Below are 15,968 nucleotides of genomic sequence, written 5' to 3' on the forward strand. Positions count from 1 at the left end.
AAAGTATAGGGTTCTTAATGTAAATATGGCTAAATGGGCCATTCGCTCTAATGTAAGTTACATTCGTTACCCCGTAACGAATGTAACACATTCGTCTAATTGTAAGCTCATTCGTTAACCAAGTTTAACGAATGTGGGCCATTCGCTATCATTTAAAGTATAACGAATAAGTATGTTTATTCGTTAAAGTATCTGTAACGAATGACACATTCGTTAAGTGTTAACTTAACGAATGTGGTCATCCCCTATAAATACCCTGTAACTTATCATTAATATAACAGTTCTGATATTTTGCCATTTCTCTCTCGTTACTCTGTCCGATCTTCCTCTCAACTCATACATTCACATTCTATCGTATCACAAGAACTTAATCGTATATTGTTCAACATGTATCGTTGTAATCATAAGATCTAGATCCTTACCCAAGCTCTTTCAACTAGTATACTCCTTTTTAGGCTTGTGGCATTCCTTAGCAAAGTGTCCAAATTCATTGCAGTTATAACACTTTACCTTTAACTTATCAAAACCTACCCTCTTGTTTAACGTGGGTAGATCTTTGCCAGTTCTTTGCATGAACCGTTTTACTTTACGAACTATCATGGCCATATTCCATTTAAGGTCCATGAGTACGAGATCATCCGGATCTATCTGATCGTAATCTTCATCAGTCAGTTCGCTCGTAGCTATCTTACTCCCAATGAGTTGTTCGTAAGATGTTATAAACGCGCATATAAATGCGAACTGTTGCTCCGCCTCTTTCATATTCACGTTTGGCAGGGAGCTAGACTGACTAGATCCTGAACTCGATCCCGATGCCATGAAGCAATCATTAGGGGTCGTACTACAACTAGGAGTTCCATCTGGAGAACTCTGTGAGTAGAACGCTGTAATAGGAACTGAGCCTATGTTGTTTGTCGGCAACGAACCTCCGTATAAAGTCAAATTCTGGCTGTCTTTCAATGAAGTTTGGCACTTCATGTCATACTTTTTTTAGACATTTGTTATGAGATCCGATCTCATTATCCAAGGTGAGCATTTGTTGCATTAGTACATTTTGCGAAGCAAGAGCATAAAACGAAGCTGGGTCAGGAGAAGACATGTTTTATCAATTTCAAAAAGTCAAGGACTGAAATTGATAAAATCATAAACTTATGTTCACACGAATGAGTATACGAATGAACGGAACACTATTCACATGATTGAGGAAATTGAGTAGCGAATGAGGTTTTTAACGAAAGTGTTTAAGTAACGAATGAGTGTCTTAGCGAATGTGTTTTGAATAACGAATGGCTGACAAAAGGTTTAGCGAATGTGTACAGTAACTTGTTTCCATAATGAATGAATTCTGAAGAAATGATCAGTTATGACACCTAACGAATGACCTATCAAACACCTAATGAATGTACATTCATCCTAACGAATGTGCACTCATCTATGTTCAGATCTTCAAACCTGTCCAGGTCTAATCAATTCACCACCAAACCTATCCAAATCAACTCGGAACTCCAATCCGAGCCAATTCGGACTTAAACCGAACACAACTACACCAAATCCGGACCGAATCAAACCATTTCAAACAACAAATCAATCCCGCCATTACCGCAAACTCAATCAAAACTCAAATCCAATCCAATTACCAATCCAAAACCTCAATTAACCTTCAAACTCAGTCTAATTACTTTTAATCCTAACTTCTAATACATTTAATCAATCAAATTCAGAGTAATTCAAACTTAATTGAACTCTCTGTTTTACCGAAATACTATTAACATGTGAATATCGTTCAATTCATACTGAGTTTATAGAATTACGAACAGATTCAATACAATTATAACACGAACAGTCACAAAGATCAGATCAGGGTCTCTGATACCACTTGTGAAAACGTTTAACGAGCTGGATCTAGATCATGGATGACATCATGATGTTCGGATTCATGATTATAAAATTAGAATAATCAATTACTTTAGTGTGTGTGAAGTGTGTGTGTTTTGGAGGAAATTGGGCAGCGTAACGAGATAGCAATACTGTAAATGGAACTGTTATTACATTATGATAATTTACAACTATATATAGAGATGACTACATTCGTTAAGTTAACCCTTAACGAATGTGTCATTCGTTACATTAAAGACTACGAATGAGACTTCTCATTCGTGATACATTACATAAACGAATAACCCCACATTCGTTTGTCACATTCGTTAAGACTTGGTTAACAAATGGAGCTTACATTAAACGAATGTGACATGTTCGTTACTAAGTAACAAATATGCCTTACAACTAAGGCGAATGAGCTTAATTACCAAAATGCCCTTACATTAATAATCTAATATAATAATAATATAAAGACTGAGACACTCGAATGATGTATCAACAATTATTCCAATCGACCTTCAGCTACGTATCTTTGAGGCCCAACACATCTCGGTCATCGAAGGCAATATGTACAAAGAGATGTCGTGTGGTGCTGAACTCCAACTTGAAACCAAGAGTGATGGTTTGCTTTACTTTCTTAATCGTCTTTGGGTCCCAGATAACAATCTTCGCACAGTTATCATGGACGAAGCTCATAAGTCACGATATTCTGTCCACCCCAATGCGGATAAGATGTACTTAGACCTTCGAACTACTTTCTGGTGGCCCGGCATGAAGGAGGTTATCGCTATCTACGTTGGGAAATGTCTAACATGTGCCAAAGTAAAAAGTCGAGCATCAAAAGCCTTCTGGTTTGCTCATGCAACCTGTTATTCCAGTTTGGAAGTGGGAGAACATTACGATGGACTTCATCACAAAACTTCCAACAACAAAAAGGCAGCATGATAGCATTTGGTAATCATCGATCGGTTAACCAAATCAACCTATTTCATTCCCATTCGAGAGAAAATTGCAATCAATCAGCTCACTCAAATCTATGTTAACAAGATTGTTTATCGTCATGGTATACCTTTGAGTATCATCTCTAACCGTGATGGTCGTTTGTATCCCACTTTTGGAAATCGCTTCAAACCGCTTTAAGAACCCGCCTATATCTTAGCACCGCTTATCATCCACAAACGGACGGTTAATCAGAACAAACCATTCAAACCCTTGAGGATATGCTAAGAACTTGTGTACTTGACATTGGTGGTAATTGGGGCACTCATCTCCCGTTGGTTGAGTTTTCGTACATCAATAGTTACCACTCGAGCATCAAAATGGCTCCATTCGAAGCACTTTACGGCCGCAAATGTCGTTCTCCTATTCGTTGGAACGAGATCGGTGAATCCCAGTTCACCGGACCTGAAATGGTGCAAGAGACCACTGACAAAATTGCTCAAATCCGTAATAACCTGCTCGCTACTAGAAGTCTCCAAAAGCCTTACGCTAATAAGCGACGACCCTTGGAATTCGAAGTTGGTGACCTTGTCCTTCTCAAGGTTTCACCTTGGAAAGGAGTGGTATGTTTCGGCATGAAGGGTAAACTAGCACCTCGTTTTGTTGGTCCATTTAAGATTCTTGAAGGAATCGAAGATGTAGCCTATCGCCTAAAGCTTCCGCAAGAACTTCAAGGCATTTATCCCGTGTTTCATGTTTCAAACCTTCGAAAGTGTTTAGCCGATGAGAACCTTCATATCCCTCTCGACGAAGTGCATATCGATAAGACAATGAACTTCGTTGAGAGACTGGTGGAAATAATGGATCGAATAGATAAGGAAACCATGCGTAGCCGAATCCCTTCGGTCAAGGTTCGTTGGGAATCTAAGGCGGTGCAGAATTCACTTGGGAACGTAAAGACCAAATGAAGACTAAGTATCTGCACCTTTTTGCGACGGATGTTAATTCCTAATTTCGGGAAGAAATTTCCTAAAAGTTGGGAATGCTATGACATTCGTCATTTTCGTTTTAATAATTGTATTTGTTTTTTTTTTACGCGTCTTGTAATCGGATCTCCATATTTATTAAAGACCTCAAAGTATTAATTATGTCTTTCGGTTTTGTCCGTATTGTATTAACAAATCATTAAAGAATCGAATATGTACGCTTTTAACCCTACACTATAACCCATACCATATTTGACCATACAACATAAGATCAGGGGCCTATGTGTAAATATTTAAAAAAATAAAAAATAGTATTGTTTCTCCTTCTCCCTTTTTCCCCCGTCAACCGCCGGCTCCTCATCCCTTACGTTTTGATTCCATAATCCCGTAAATCATGATGTTTGGAATAATCCGTAACTGATGCGAATCATAACATCATAAACAACAAGTAACAGTCGGTCAATCGAGTTATCAAAATAAAAAATCACATGAACTATGACCGCAGCTAATTCTGATCCTGTAAGACTATAAATACACAATCAAACGCAATTGAACGAGAACACACTATCCTCTAACTATTTCGAAGCTAATCCCTCATCCAATTGTAACCCTGAAGCTGTGTATGATCGATTTTGGATTCTTTGTCAAGCTGAAACCATAGTCTAACAATCTCGTTCAATTCGTCTTCATCAAAGGTAATAGTTATATGAGTTAGGGTCGGTTTTTGAAGATTGTTAAAACCCCTGTGTCGTGTCAATTTTAATCGACAGAGGGTACAAGACCCTTAATCGGGATTTATTGATCAGGGTTTATATGATTTGGGGTTTTGTTTGAACAACTGGTTATATATATATTCTTTTTTTGTGGATATTAACGAGTTAGACACTTGCTCAGATGGCCAGTGCATATCACGCCAATCACTTAACCTAGCCAGGGGCGCAGGTTCGAACCCCCTGGTCCAGTTTTTATATTATTTTTGTTATTTGTTTGTTTTAATTAATGTAAAAACTATATTTACATTAAAACCATATTTTTGTTACACTAGTTTAAACGAACCAAACTCCGATAAGTTTCTAAAATAAATTTCATATACATATATATATAAATATATAAATACGCATAATCATTTATATATATCTATAATTTTTATTTTTACATTAAAAGTAACAACCATAATAATAATAATAATAACAACAACAACAACCATAATAATAAATGTGTTTCTTATCTTTCTTTGATTAACTAAATTGAACCCCGTTAAAAACTATTTTAGATTACATAAATCATTTTCATATGTCGGTGTATAAATTATATAAAGGATTTTCTTTAATAACCAAATATGACTTTTTAATTATTTTCTAATGATTAAAAATTAATAAAATTTAATTACGTCTTTATCAATATTCTATAAAGTATAATTAATACGTTAACGACCCAAAATCCGTTGCAAACCCATCTCTTTGTGTCTTGTTCATTTAGTTGTTTAAGTATTTATTTCATTTACGCTTTAATAATTAGGACAAATTGTCGGGAATTCTCGCGGGACCAACTAGCTTACTCTAATCTTTACCGTCTTCTCATTACCGTATTCCTCATTCCAAGTGAGTTCTTCATAACCCAATATTAACGCTAATATTTTGGGGATAGCACGTCACAAGTTTTTCTTTCATTAGTTATGTGCTTGTTTACAAACCGAATACCGTACATGTTAATATTATTCATGCATATTGTTTATGATTATACTTGAACTTACTTGCAACGTGTTTATTGTTTTTATGGTGGAAGTTACGTAAACGCAAACACATACACATAGTGGGAGCGTCCGAAGGGACATACCCGCGCGCGCCGTTTAACGTTACGACTTCGGTTCTTTACTTTCTCATTTCCCCGACTTCAACAGATTCGGCTAAATGAATGGGAGGACGACACTATTTGATTTCATTTACTTTACGCTTGAATATTTATTGCATGAGGATTGTTGAATCGCGAGTTTTATATATATATATATATATGCACAAAAACTTATGAAAACTCACCAACTTAATTGTTGACAAAATATATTACTTTCAACGTGCTACAGGTTGAATCGATGGTGTGCTAAGGACGAAGATCATTAGTCTACCTTAGGATGTTTGAAATAAAGAACTTATTTACTTCACAATGAAATGTTATCGTTTTCTTTTATTTATGAACAATATATGTACTTTTGATGATATGAAATGAATTTAATATAATTATTGTCGCTTTAATAGTATTGCGAGCTTATGGGTGAACTGTACGTTACACCCAAACGTATTCCACTTAAATCCGGGGTGTTACAGGGTGGACCATCGCGGATCTGAAAGGGATTAGTTCCTCGATTGTTATGCATAAAATTTTGACAGATCCGGATGTGAAACCCGTACATGAGGCACAGAGGCAGTTGAACCCGAGCATACGGGAGGTCATGAAGAAGGAGGTGCTGAAGTGGCTCGATGTAGGGATTATTTTTGCCATTTTTGACAGCACGTGGGTGAGCCTGACTCAGACTGTACCGAAGAAGGCGGCCTTCCAAGTCGTTAAAGATGACTCAGGTAACGAGGTTGCCACCCGTCCGGTAACCGGGTAGCGTATTTGCATTGATTACCGAAAACTAAACGCGGCAACATCAAAAGATCACTTTCGCTTCCGTTTATTGATCAGATTGTTGAAAAGCTATCAGGTCAGAAATTTTATTGTTTTTAGACGATATTCAGGATATAACCAGATAGCTATGCATCCTAAGGATCAAGAAAAGACTACGTTTACTTGCCCGTATGGTACTTTCGCTTTTAGGCGAATGCCATTCGTGATATCTAACGCCCCGGCCACCTTCCAAAGGTGTATGATAAGTATCTTATTAGATATGGTGGGGGAGTCTTTGGAAATCTTCATGGATGACTTTTTGATTTTCGGCACATCTTTTAAGTCTTGTATAAATAAGCACGAAAGAGTTTTGAAAAGATGTGTTGAAACGAACTTGGTTCTTAGTCGGGAGAAGAGCCATTTTATGGTCCAAGAGGGAATTGTTTTGGGCCATTTCGCGTCGAGTCGTAGGATTGAGGTGAACCGAGCGAAGGTTCAAGTTATTTCTACTTTGCCTCATCTCACGAATGTCAAGGGCATTAGATCATTTCTAGGGTATGCGGGTTTTATAGACGGTTCATTATGGGTTGTAGTGATATTACCAAACCCTTATGTAATTTATTGTTAAACGATGCCCCGTTTGACTTTATTGACGAATGTGCTAAAGCCTTTGACATTTTGAAACAAAAGCTGGTTGAAGCCCGGATCTTAAATCACCCGATTGGAATTTACTTTTCGAAATAATGTGTAATGCGAGTGATTACGCAGTTGGGGCTGTTTTGGGTCAACAGGTTGAAAAGAGACCCGTTGCCATATACTATGCGAGTAAAACCCTCTCGGACGCTCAATTGAATTACACCACAATCGAGAAGGAGTTACTCGCGGTAGTATATGCTCTAGATAAATTATGTTCTAATATTTGAGGTAGTAAAGTAATTGTTTATCCTGATCATTCGGCCGTCATGTACCTCATTGATAAGAAGGACGCGAAACCGCATTTACTCAGATGGCTTTTGCTATTACAAGAATTTGATTTGGAGATTCGGGATAATAAGGGGGGAGAAAACGTTATTGCAAATCATTTGTCCCAGATTGTGTTGGAAGATGGAGAATGGGACGGGTGCATTAACGAGTCTTTTCCCGATGAACAGATTTTAGCGGTTTCCCAAAACCCATTGTTTGCTCATATTGTTAATTTTAAAGTTGCATGTGACTTACCGGAGCATTGGCCGAGGAGGAAAAGGAAGCATTTAATGTCACAGGCTAAACAGTACATTTGGGATGACCCGGATCTATTCAAGATTGGAACTGATCAGATGAATGATTAGGCGATGCATTCCTGAGGAGGATGTTAGATCGGTGTTGGAACACGCGCATTCGTTTGTGTGTGGTGGTCACTTTACTGGCCAGAAAACAGCGCGAAAAGTGTTAACTAGTGGATTTAATTGGCCACCACTGTTTCGGGACCCTCACGAGTTCACGACATGTTGTTTGAAGTGTCAACAACTCGGTAATTTATATATCCTTGTTATTGATATTTCCAAGACGGATGAGATGCCCTTGAAACCGATCCTTGTTATTGATATTTTTGATGTTTGGGGGATCGATTTCATGAGCCCATTCCCGAGCTCTTATGGTAATTTATATATCCTAGTGGTCATCGACTATGTGTCTAAATGGGTCGAGGCAATAGCCACTAGGACCAATGACCACCTTGTAGTTTGTAATTTCATTCAAAGCAACATTTTTTTGAGATTTCGAATCCCCTGAACTATTATTAGTGATGGGGGATCTCATTTCAAAAATTTTAAGTTTGGTAAGTTGCTTAAACGATGCGGGGTGGATCATAGAGTTGCAACTCCTTACCTTCCACAAACGAGTGGACAAGTTGAGGTGTCGAATCGACAAATTAAACATGTTTTACAGAAAACCATTCGGAAGAACCAAAAGGATTGGCCAACGAAGTTGACCGACACCTTATGAGCCTACCGGACTGCTTATAAAATGCCGACCGGTACACACCATATAGATTTGTCTATGGAAAGGATTGTCACTTATCGGTTGAGATTGCCCAACGTGCTTATTAGGCCACAAAGGAAGTTAATACTAGCTATGATGATGCAGGTAAAGCTAGGAAATTAGCATTGTGCGAGATCGAGGAGTTGCGAGATGAAGCGTACGAGTGTGCATCGACTTATAAGGCGAAGATGAAGAAAGTGCATGACGTGAAGATCCGGTTAAAAAGCTTTGATGTTGGTCAAAAGGTTTGGTTATACAACACGAGGATGAAGCTTTTCCCGGGTAAGTTGAATAGTAAGTGGACGAGCCAGTTTGTGATAGTTGGAGCTGGTAATCACGGGCAGTTTGAGATTGAGGATTTTGATGACCACATTCGACAAGTGGTCAATAGATATCCTTTAAAGCCATACTTGGAGATGGAGGGCATGCAAGATAATTGAAAAATTGAGGCATTATCGAGCTGTAGACACGCAAATCAGCGCTGACAGTGAGGTAACCTGGGATCTGTAAGTTCGTTCTAGTTTATTTTCAGTCTATTGAGTCGTATTTTGACTGGTGTCTCGATTTTTATGCAACAAATTACAAGTGTGGGGAGGTTTTTGGTGAAGATCAAGTCATGAAGGTTCGGTAAGCGTTTGGTTAATTTCACGTCTTTCCAGGTACGTAATGCAAGTTTTTACTTCGGAAACGCGTTCAGGGTGATGTCGGGATGTGGAAAAGTGGTCGGGTCGGAAAATGTCAAGGCCCAAAATCAGTACAAACTGTCTGTTAACTGGGACCCATCGTGCTATGCGATGGGTCTGGTTAACTCCCCATCACGATACGCGATGGGCGTGTTGACATCCCTGACACATGACGTCATCGCGTAGCGCGATGACACCAGCATTAACCCCATCGTGATAGGCGATGGGGTTAAAACCCTAATTAACCCCTAATTGGGTCGCGTATCGCGACCCATACCTTCATGACCCATCGGATAGACTAAAGGCCCGATGCAAAGGGCGAGCACTGAAATTAGAAAGGCTTGTAGACTCGTGACGTTGAACGAGACATTCGAAAACTAAAGTGCACACTAGAAAGTGCTTCAAAAGGTGTCAGCAGGTGCGCGGAGCCGCTGTGCCGAGTGTTCGTTCACTTCCGAATCTTCGCCTTTAGATAACAAAAAGTTTCCACCCCTTAGGTCGCCAAACTACGACGAGAGTTCCGCCTTTTGAAGCACCAGCCACGTAGGGCGACCGGGCCATGAAGAGTCAGAAAGGCTTTGATGACTCAAGGTTCATATTAGGGAAAGGAGAGTCAATAAAATACTAATCCGTTCAATAACTACGACCCCTACCTTTTCTCTAATAATATTCATCAGGGTAGCACACATAAAAAGACCATCGGTAATGCAAAATTTTTTTATATTAACCGTCACCATCACCGCCTCTTTACCTTTCTTCTTCTTCCCCACTATCTTTCTGTCTCCTTCACCACCACCATCAATCTCCATCACCAACTTCCATCATCATAAGCCATCACCATAGCCTACTTCCACTGCCACTAACTCCACTCACCACCATCATCTATTCACCGCCACTTCTGCCAACTACTTACCGACACCATCTATTCATCCGTTTATCTTCACCACCACTATCACTGTTGACCAACGTCACCACCGGCACTCACCAGCGCATTTTCATTTATTGTTCAATATATTATCCGATTCTCTAGGTAATTCTTAATCGATTATTAGTTTAATTTTGGATAGGATTTGGTCATGTTAGATGGTTAGTTCGAGTGTTAAATCGAGGCTTAGATTAGAAAAAAAATTAGTTAAAGTGTAACTTTTGTATATTTTGTTTTGTCATTGTTGGGTTTTTGGCGGGAATATTGTCGGTTTGTTAATTAAAGGTTCGGTTGATAGATCGAGTTTTGGGATTCTAAAAAAATATATTTTTTATTATTTTAACATATATAATATTTTAATATAAAATATATAAAAACAAGTTTTGAGTATTTTAATATATAATATAATATAATAATATTTTAATATTTTTGTATATAATAATAATAATAGAAATAATATAATAATATTTTGTATTTTAATAATATTTAATATATATATATATAATATAATATTACTAATTTAATAATATTTTAATATGAGTGGATTATGAAGCCCGAACCGTCCGATTAGTATAAGCACCGACTTCGATCAGTTTATTGCACATTTTTCGAGGCGTCAGGTGAGTTTGTTCGTTAGAGTCAATTTGTGTTCGTTTAGTTGTGTCGAGTCTTGTTTAGTTTGTTTCTTTATCGAGTTTTGGGGTTTCAAGTGTTCGTTGTGCGTTAATCGATTTAGGTTGCCCGTCCGTACTCAATCTCCATTCGGGTGGGTACACCTGGCTTTACGGCTTTGTATAGAGGATATCCCCGAATTTTGTCGTTTTTATCCAAATATTTTATTGCTATTTTTCAGCCATGTCTGATGTACCTGGATCTTCCAGCGTCGCTGGGCGTGGGACGGCGCGGTCCCGTCACCGCTCCGCGGGGAGAGCCAGATCCCCCGCAGCTCGTGGTACGACTGACACAGGCCATCAGGTACGATGGGGATGAAATCCCTATTACTCCCGACATGGTTCGGGAGCATATTGTGGGTGACGGTCTCCGGACCCCCCATATAGTGCTTCGGTTTGCATCATTATTTGAGGAGCAGACCATGTATTGCCGTTTCATGGCGATGTAGCTCCTCCGACATCGTACGATTCACTGGACACTGCTCCGTGCAGTGGACAAGGAGGGGTGGTCTGGGAGCTGTTAGGAGCTCGGTGGGCCCAGGTCCTTTCGTGTGACTCAAAATAGTACGTCGAGCTCACTCGTAAGTTCTTTTCTACATTCCGACATGTGCCCACCGACTTCTTCGAACCGCATGTGGTTTCGTTTGCTCTTGGCCGGCAGACGTTCGAGATGTCCGTCTCGGACTTTACCATGGCCACCGGTTTCTACACCGCCGAGGAGGTCCAGACCCCGGAGTTCATTACGAGCATCCGGGGTTATACTTTGCGATCCCAGCTGGATCGTGGGTTTTGGCTGACGGAGGCCCGGCTAGGCCAGTTCTAGGCCATGATAGCGGACGGGGCCCACTTGATCACTATCGTCGAGTCATCTATTCAGGACCCCGTCCATCGCTACCTTCACCGCATAGTTGCTTGCACCATCGTTGGCTGTCATTCGGGCAACGAGAAATGCAGCAACTCTAATTTACTTTGTCTGCTATCGATTATCAGTAGCCGAAAGGCTAATATAGCGACCTACTTCTCATGTGTTCTCCCGGAGCCGCATCTGGTAGGGTCAGTCAGCCCGTCTATCGATGGGTATATCACTCGTCTCGTAGAGCGCCTTGGGGTGTTCGACCAATATCCACTTGATTATTTTACCCCAGGACCTGCCACGACCCATATACACTGGAGGATGCCCGGAAGGCCGGGATTTGCGACTTACATGATCCACCTGCCCGGAACGCCCGTTAATTCCGGTTTCAAGAATTAAAGCTTGTAGAGTATGTATAATTCTCGGGATTTATGCGACGTTTCTCGGGAGCCTTTACGTCATCCCGGTACGTTAAAGAACCTAACTTTTCCTTCCATTTTGCCTTACACTTCAATCTGGAGGGACTAGAGTGTAATATATTATGTTATAACATAAACTAACCCTAGCCCCCCCCCCCTGTTGCGATCGGCAGGAAGCAAGGACCCAAGACCCACGAATTTTTCTTTTTACAGCCAATTCTAAGCCTTAGAACTTCAATTCAAGGTATGTACTACGATTCCCCAAGTCTTTTACACCATAATTGATCGTTATAACGCGCGTATTGATCGATTTATGGCTTGTTGTAGGCTAGCCGGGTGGCTGTCCAATTGAGCATTTCCGGGCCTGTTTTGAGTGAGGTTTTTGCACCAAAATCCTCCTAGGTATGTGTGGTACATCATACTTAAAAACCGTATTCATTGAAGGTGTTTATGTCGGTCAATCGATTTTAGTTTGAAAACTAGGGTTTACCGGGTGTAGAATTGGCAATTGTTAAGCTTGATGCGTTAATCGATCGAATGACCAACCGAATTAGTTTTTACAGCCCTAGGAGGGTTTAAGGGCTGTGGAAAAATTAAATTTTTGGAACTCGGGGCTGTTTAGGTTGGTGATTAGCTAATCGAGTCGGTTGTGCGCAAATTGTCGTTTAAACGTTAAAGTGAGTGTTGTAAAAAGGAACCGCCACCCATATCCACTTGTGTGGCATTTTTATGATAAATGAGTAGGTTATGATGGGGATTCGGTCCATTTGGGGCTGATTTGCTTGACAAATGATTTAAGAACTTATTTCGCGCATATTCAACTCGATTGGCTTGCAAGCGGGTAAATTGTACATCATGGTTAACCCGGATCATGATAGTAGGGTGGGTTCAGTTAATTGAAAGGTTTTAGGGGCTGAGGTAAAGTAATTGGGTATGGGTTGGGCCTCGGGCCAAGTTGTTGGGCCTCGGGCCAAAGTGTTGGGCTTAAACGGCCCATTAGGCAAGTGTGTTCTTACCCAGTTTAGTGATGCGTTGCGTGCAATTTACAGGCCCTTGCTTGTGAGTGAGTACTTAGGGAGTCCTTAGCTCGTTGCCGGTGTTTGGTTGACCTTAGGTGAGTTCTTGATGCCCCGTTTAACTCTTTTTAAGTTTTAGGCTAGCATGCACACCTAAGCGATTTTGCTTGATGAAATGTTTTAAACGATTTTACATAGGCTTGCTAGTATTGGTAGGCCTTGGAATGTTAAAGAATGTGTGTATGTATATATATATATATTAGAATGGCCAATATTTAGCGAATGTTGTAGTCATCTCGACTACTGAATGTTGCGTATGCCTACTTTGTGTTTGCATGCGCTGAATGTTACGTGTTTGGGTTGTATGTTTGCTCGACCCTGAATGTTATTATTGAGTGTTATATATATATATATTTATATATATAGGAATGTACGTATAGAGATGTTCATACGTAAGGATGATTATCTATTAATTGTGATGACCTAACTGATGTACTTCCGTTTATAGTTTTAAAACCGTTAGAATGATTATTAAGACTTTTATTACTTATTTAAAACTTGAACTCACTCAGCTTAAGCTGACTTTGTGTGCATGTTAGTGTGAGTTTCAGGTTAAGAAGAGGATGCCTTATCGCTTGGACGTGCACAAAGCTACTTGGACGGTGAAGGGCATACGGGCTTTGAAGACTTTATTATTAAACATTTATTTTTAAAAAAAAATTATTAAAGATAATTTAGTTAGTTTTGGGCAAAATTCCCGGGTTTTGGGAACTTATTTTATTTACGTTTTCCGCCAAATTATACTCTGTGATGCTTGTTTTGATGAAAAGAATTGTTTTTAAGTTTAATTATTTTTATGAGTGTTTTGAATGATTACCACCTGTGGGGTTCCCGGGGTTCGGGGCCTTACAGCAGACGCGGTTGTCGCGCGTTCAGATGGGCATAGATACTTAACGATAGCCGGTCATTGTCCCCCGTATTATGAGGTCTCAACAGTAGTTCCCTCTCCGACAGCCACAACAGTCCCACCACCGGTCACACTTGATATGATCTATCAACAGCAGATGACGATACAGGCAAAGATGCGGGCCCACATGGCCTGCCAAGACAACGATTTTCGTATTTTATATACTCATCTACATGTACTGATCCCAGCAGTATTACAGATATATCAGCAGGCTGGAGATCAGGCGTAGGCTGGTGGAGCAGAGGCAGGAGATGCATGGCAGGCAACTGATCAGCCTGCCGCTGCAGGTGGAGATGCACAGGTTGAGCAGCCAGCAGGTGAGGCTGCTCAGATGGAGGAGTAGGTGACAGCAGATGCCGGTTACAGTTTTGGTTATTTTCCCTTTTATTTTGTTTTAATTATCATGGTTTGTATAATATTATATTATATTTGGGAAAATTTGTATGGGTAACCGGTTGGGTAATGTATGTGTATATATATCGTTTTATGATTGTCTGCTGTGTTTTATATGTCATATTTGTATATTTGTGTTGTATTTGGAACTTTGTGGGTGTAGTTCGCTATAAACCCTCACGAGACCTCACTCGTCCACCCGGGATACCAGGGGTTTAAAGGGCTTCTTGCATATGCTAAACGGAACTGTGATTCCTACGAAAGTGAGTTAGGTCTTTTATAGGGGTGCAAACGAGCCAAGCTGCTCGTGAGCTACTCGAGATCGGCTCGTTAAAAAGCTCAATCAAGCCGAGCTAAATCGAGCCCGAGCCCGAGCTCAAGCCTAAAAGTAATCTCGTTTAATAAACGAGCCCGAGCCCGAGCTTCACTTATCGAGCTCGAGCCGGCTCGCGAGCCTAAACGAGCTTGCCATTTATATAATTTTTTAAAATATATATTTAATAATTATTAATTAATATATATAATGTTATACAAAAATGATTAAAAATAACTAAATAATATATATTATTTTATACATAAATTTACAATAGAAAAAAATATATAAAAATTATTATAATTATATAAAAAAGTAATTGACATATAGTAAACAAGCCGAGCCCGAGCCGAGCTCGAGCTTGAAAATCTACTCACGAGCCGAGCTCGAGCTTTGAAAATAGAGCTCGAAAAGAGCCGAGCTCGAGCTCGAGCCTGTACAAGTTAAACTAGCCGAGCTCGAGCCTAGTCGAGCTCGGGCTCGGCTCGGCTTGTTTGCACCCCTAGTCTTTTATCAATTTTAACTGGTTAAACAAAAACTTTTTTTATGAAACTAACTAATTCGGCTCAGTAAGGATTTTTATAACATGGTTATAACTCTTAAAAGACCTAAGTCTTACACTTGTGAGTGGTTGCTTATATATGTCTCGAGATTTTTGTAGATTGGGTTAGTCGGTATTGGTCATTGGTGGAGACGTGTCTCACGAGTGTGTTGAGAATTTATGAGCCGTGATTAGCATTGCACGGTCATTCTTATCAGGTGATTTCAATTTCATAAATTATTTTGTTATTGTTAGTTTAAATTTTAGAAGTGTAATTGTATAATTTTTGTTTTACGCCCATCACATTAGTTTCCGAGTTTTAAATTGTTTAACATTCAATTTCAACCCCGTCCCTCAAATGTTTGTTAACTGTTTTTAAAATCTTAACATTGAGGAGAATGTCAACCTCAAGTATGGGGATGGGGGAAAATTGAAAATTTTTAGCCCTATGTTATATCGACAAGTATTCAGAAACCAAATTTATTAACTGTTGGTTATTGCTATTAATGCCAAGTTAAAGGTTTTTGGTCATGGTTGGTTTTTCAGCTTCGCGATAGTTTTCCCAAAAAATGTTTTCAAAATGAGAAGTTGAAAATGGAATCGTTTAGGCAGGGATAACGAGTCAAGGGGATGGGCATACATGTTTCATATCGGCAGCCCTTAATTCCAGACATTTTGTAAGATTAGCCCCTACACATATTATATAATAGATATAGAACATGTCTTGTCATTAATTGAGGGAAACCGGTATATTTTACAGA

General features: G+C 39.5%; 1 protein-coding gene across 1 annotated transcript; it reads left to right on the forward strand.

Annotated features, from left to right (window-relative positions):
• The first annotated feature begins 8,411 nt into the window (after positions 1-8,411).
• Positions 8,412-8,866, forward strand: LOC143561297 (uncharacterized). Its single transcript, XM_077049418.1, has 2 exons — positions 8,412-8,421; positions 8,532-8,866. Exons 1-2 carry the CDS (start codon positions 8,412-8,414, stop codon positions 8,864-8,866), a joined length of 345 nt encoding a protein of 114 aa, XP_076905533.1.
• The last annotated feature ends 7,102 nt before the right edge of the window (positions 8,867-15,968 follow it).

This window comes from Bidens hawaiensis, unplaced genomic scaffold (assembly GCF_021521415.1).
Source record: "Bidens hawaiensis isolate Kalapana, Puna unplaced genomic scaffold, B.hawaiensis_p1.1 tig00020652_1, whole genome shotgun sequence".
In the NCBI taxonomy this organism is placed as follows: domain Eukaryota; kingdom Viridiplantae; phylum Streptophyta; class Magnoliopsida; order Asterales; family Asteraceae; genus Bidens; species Bidens hawaiensis.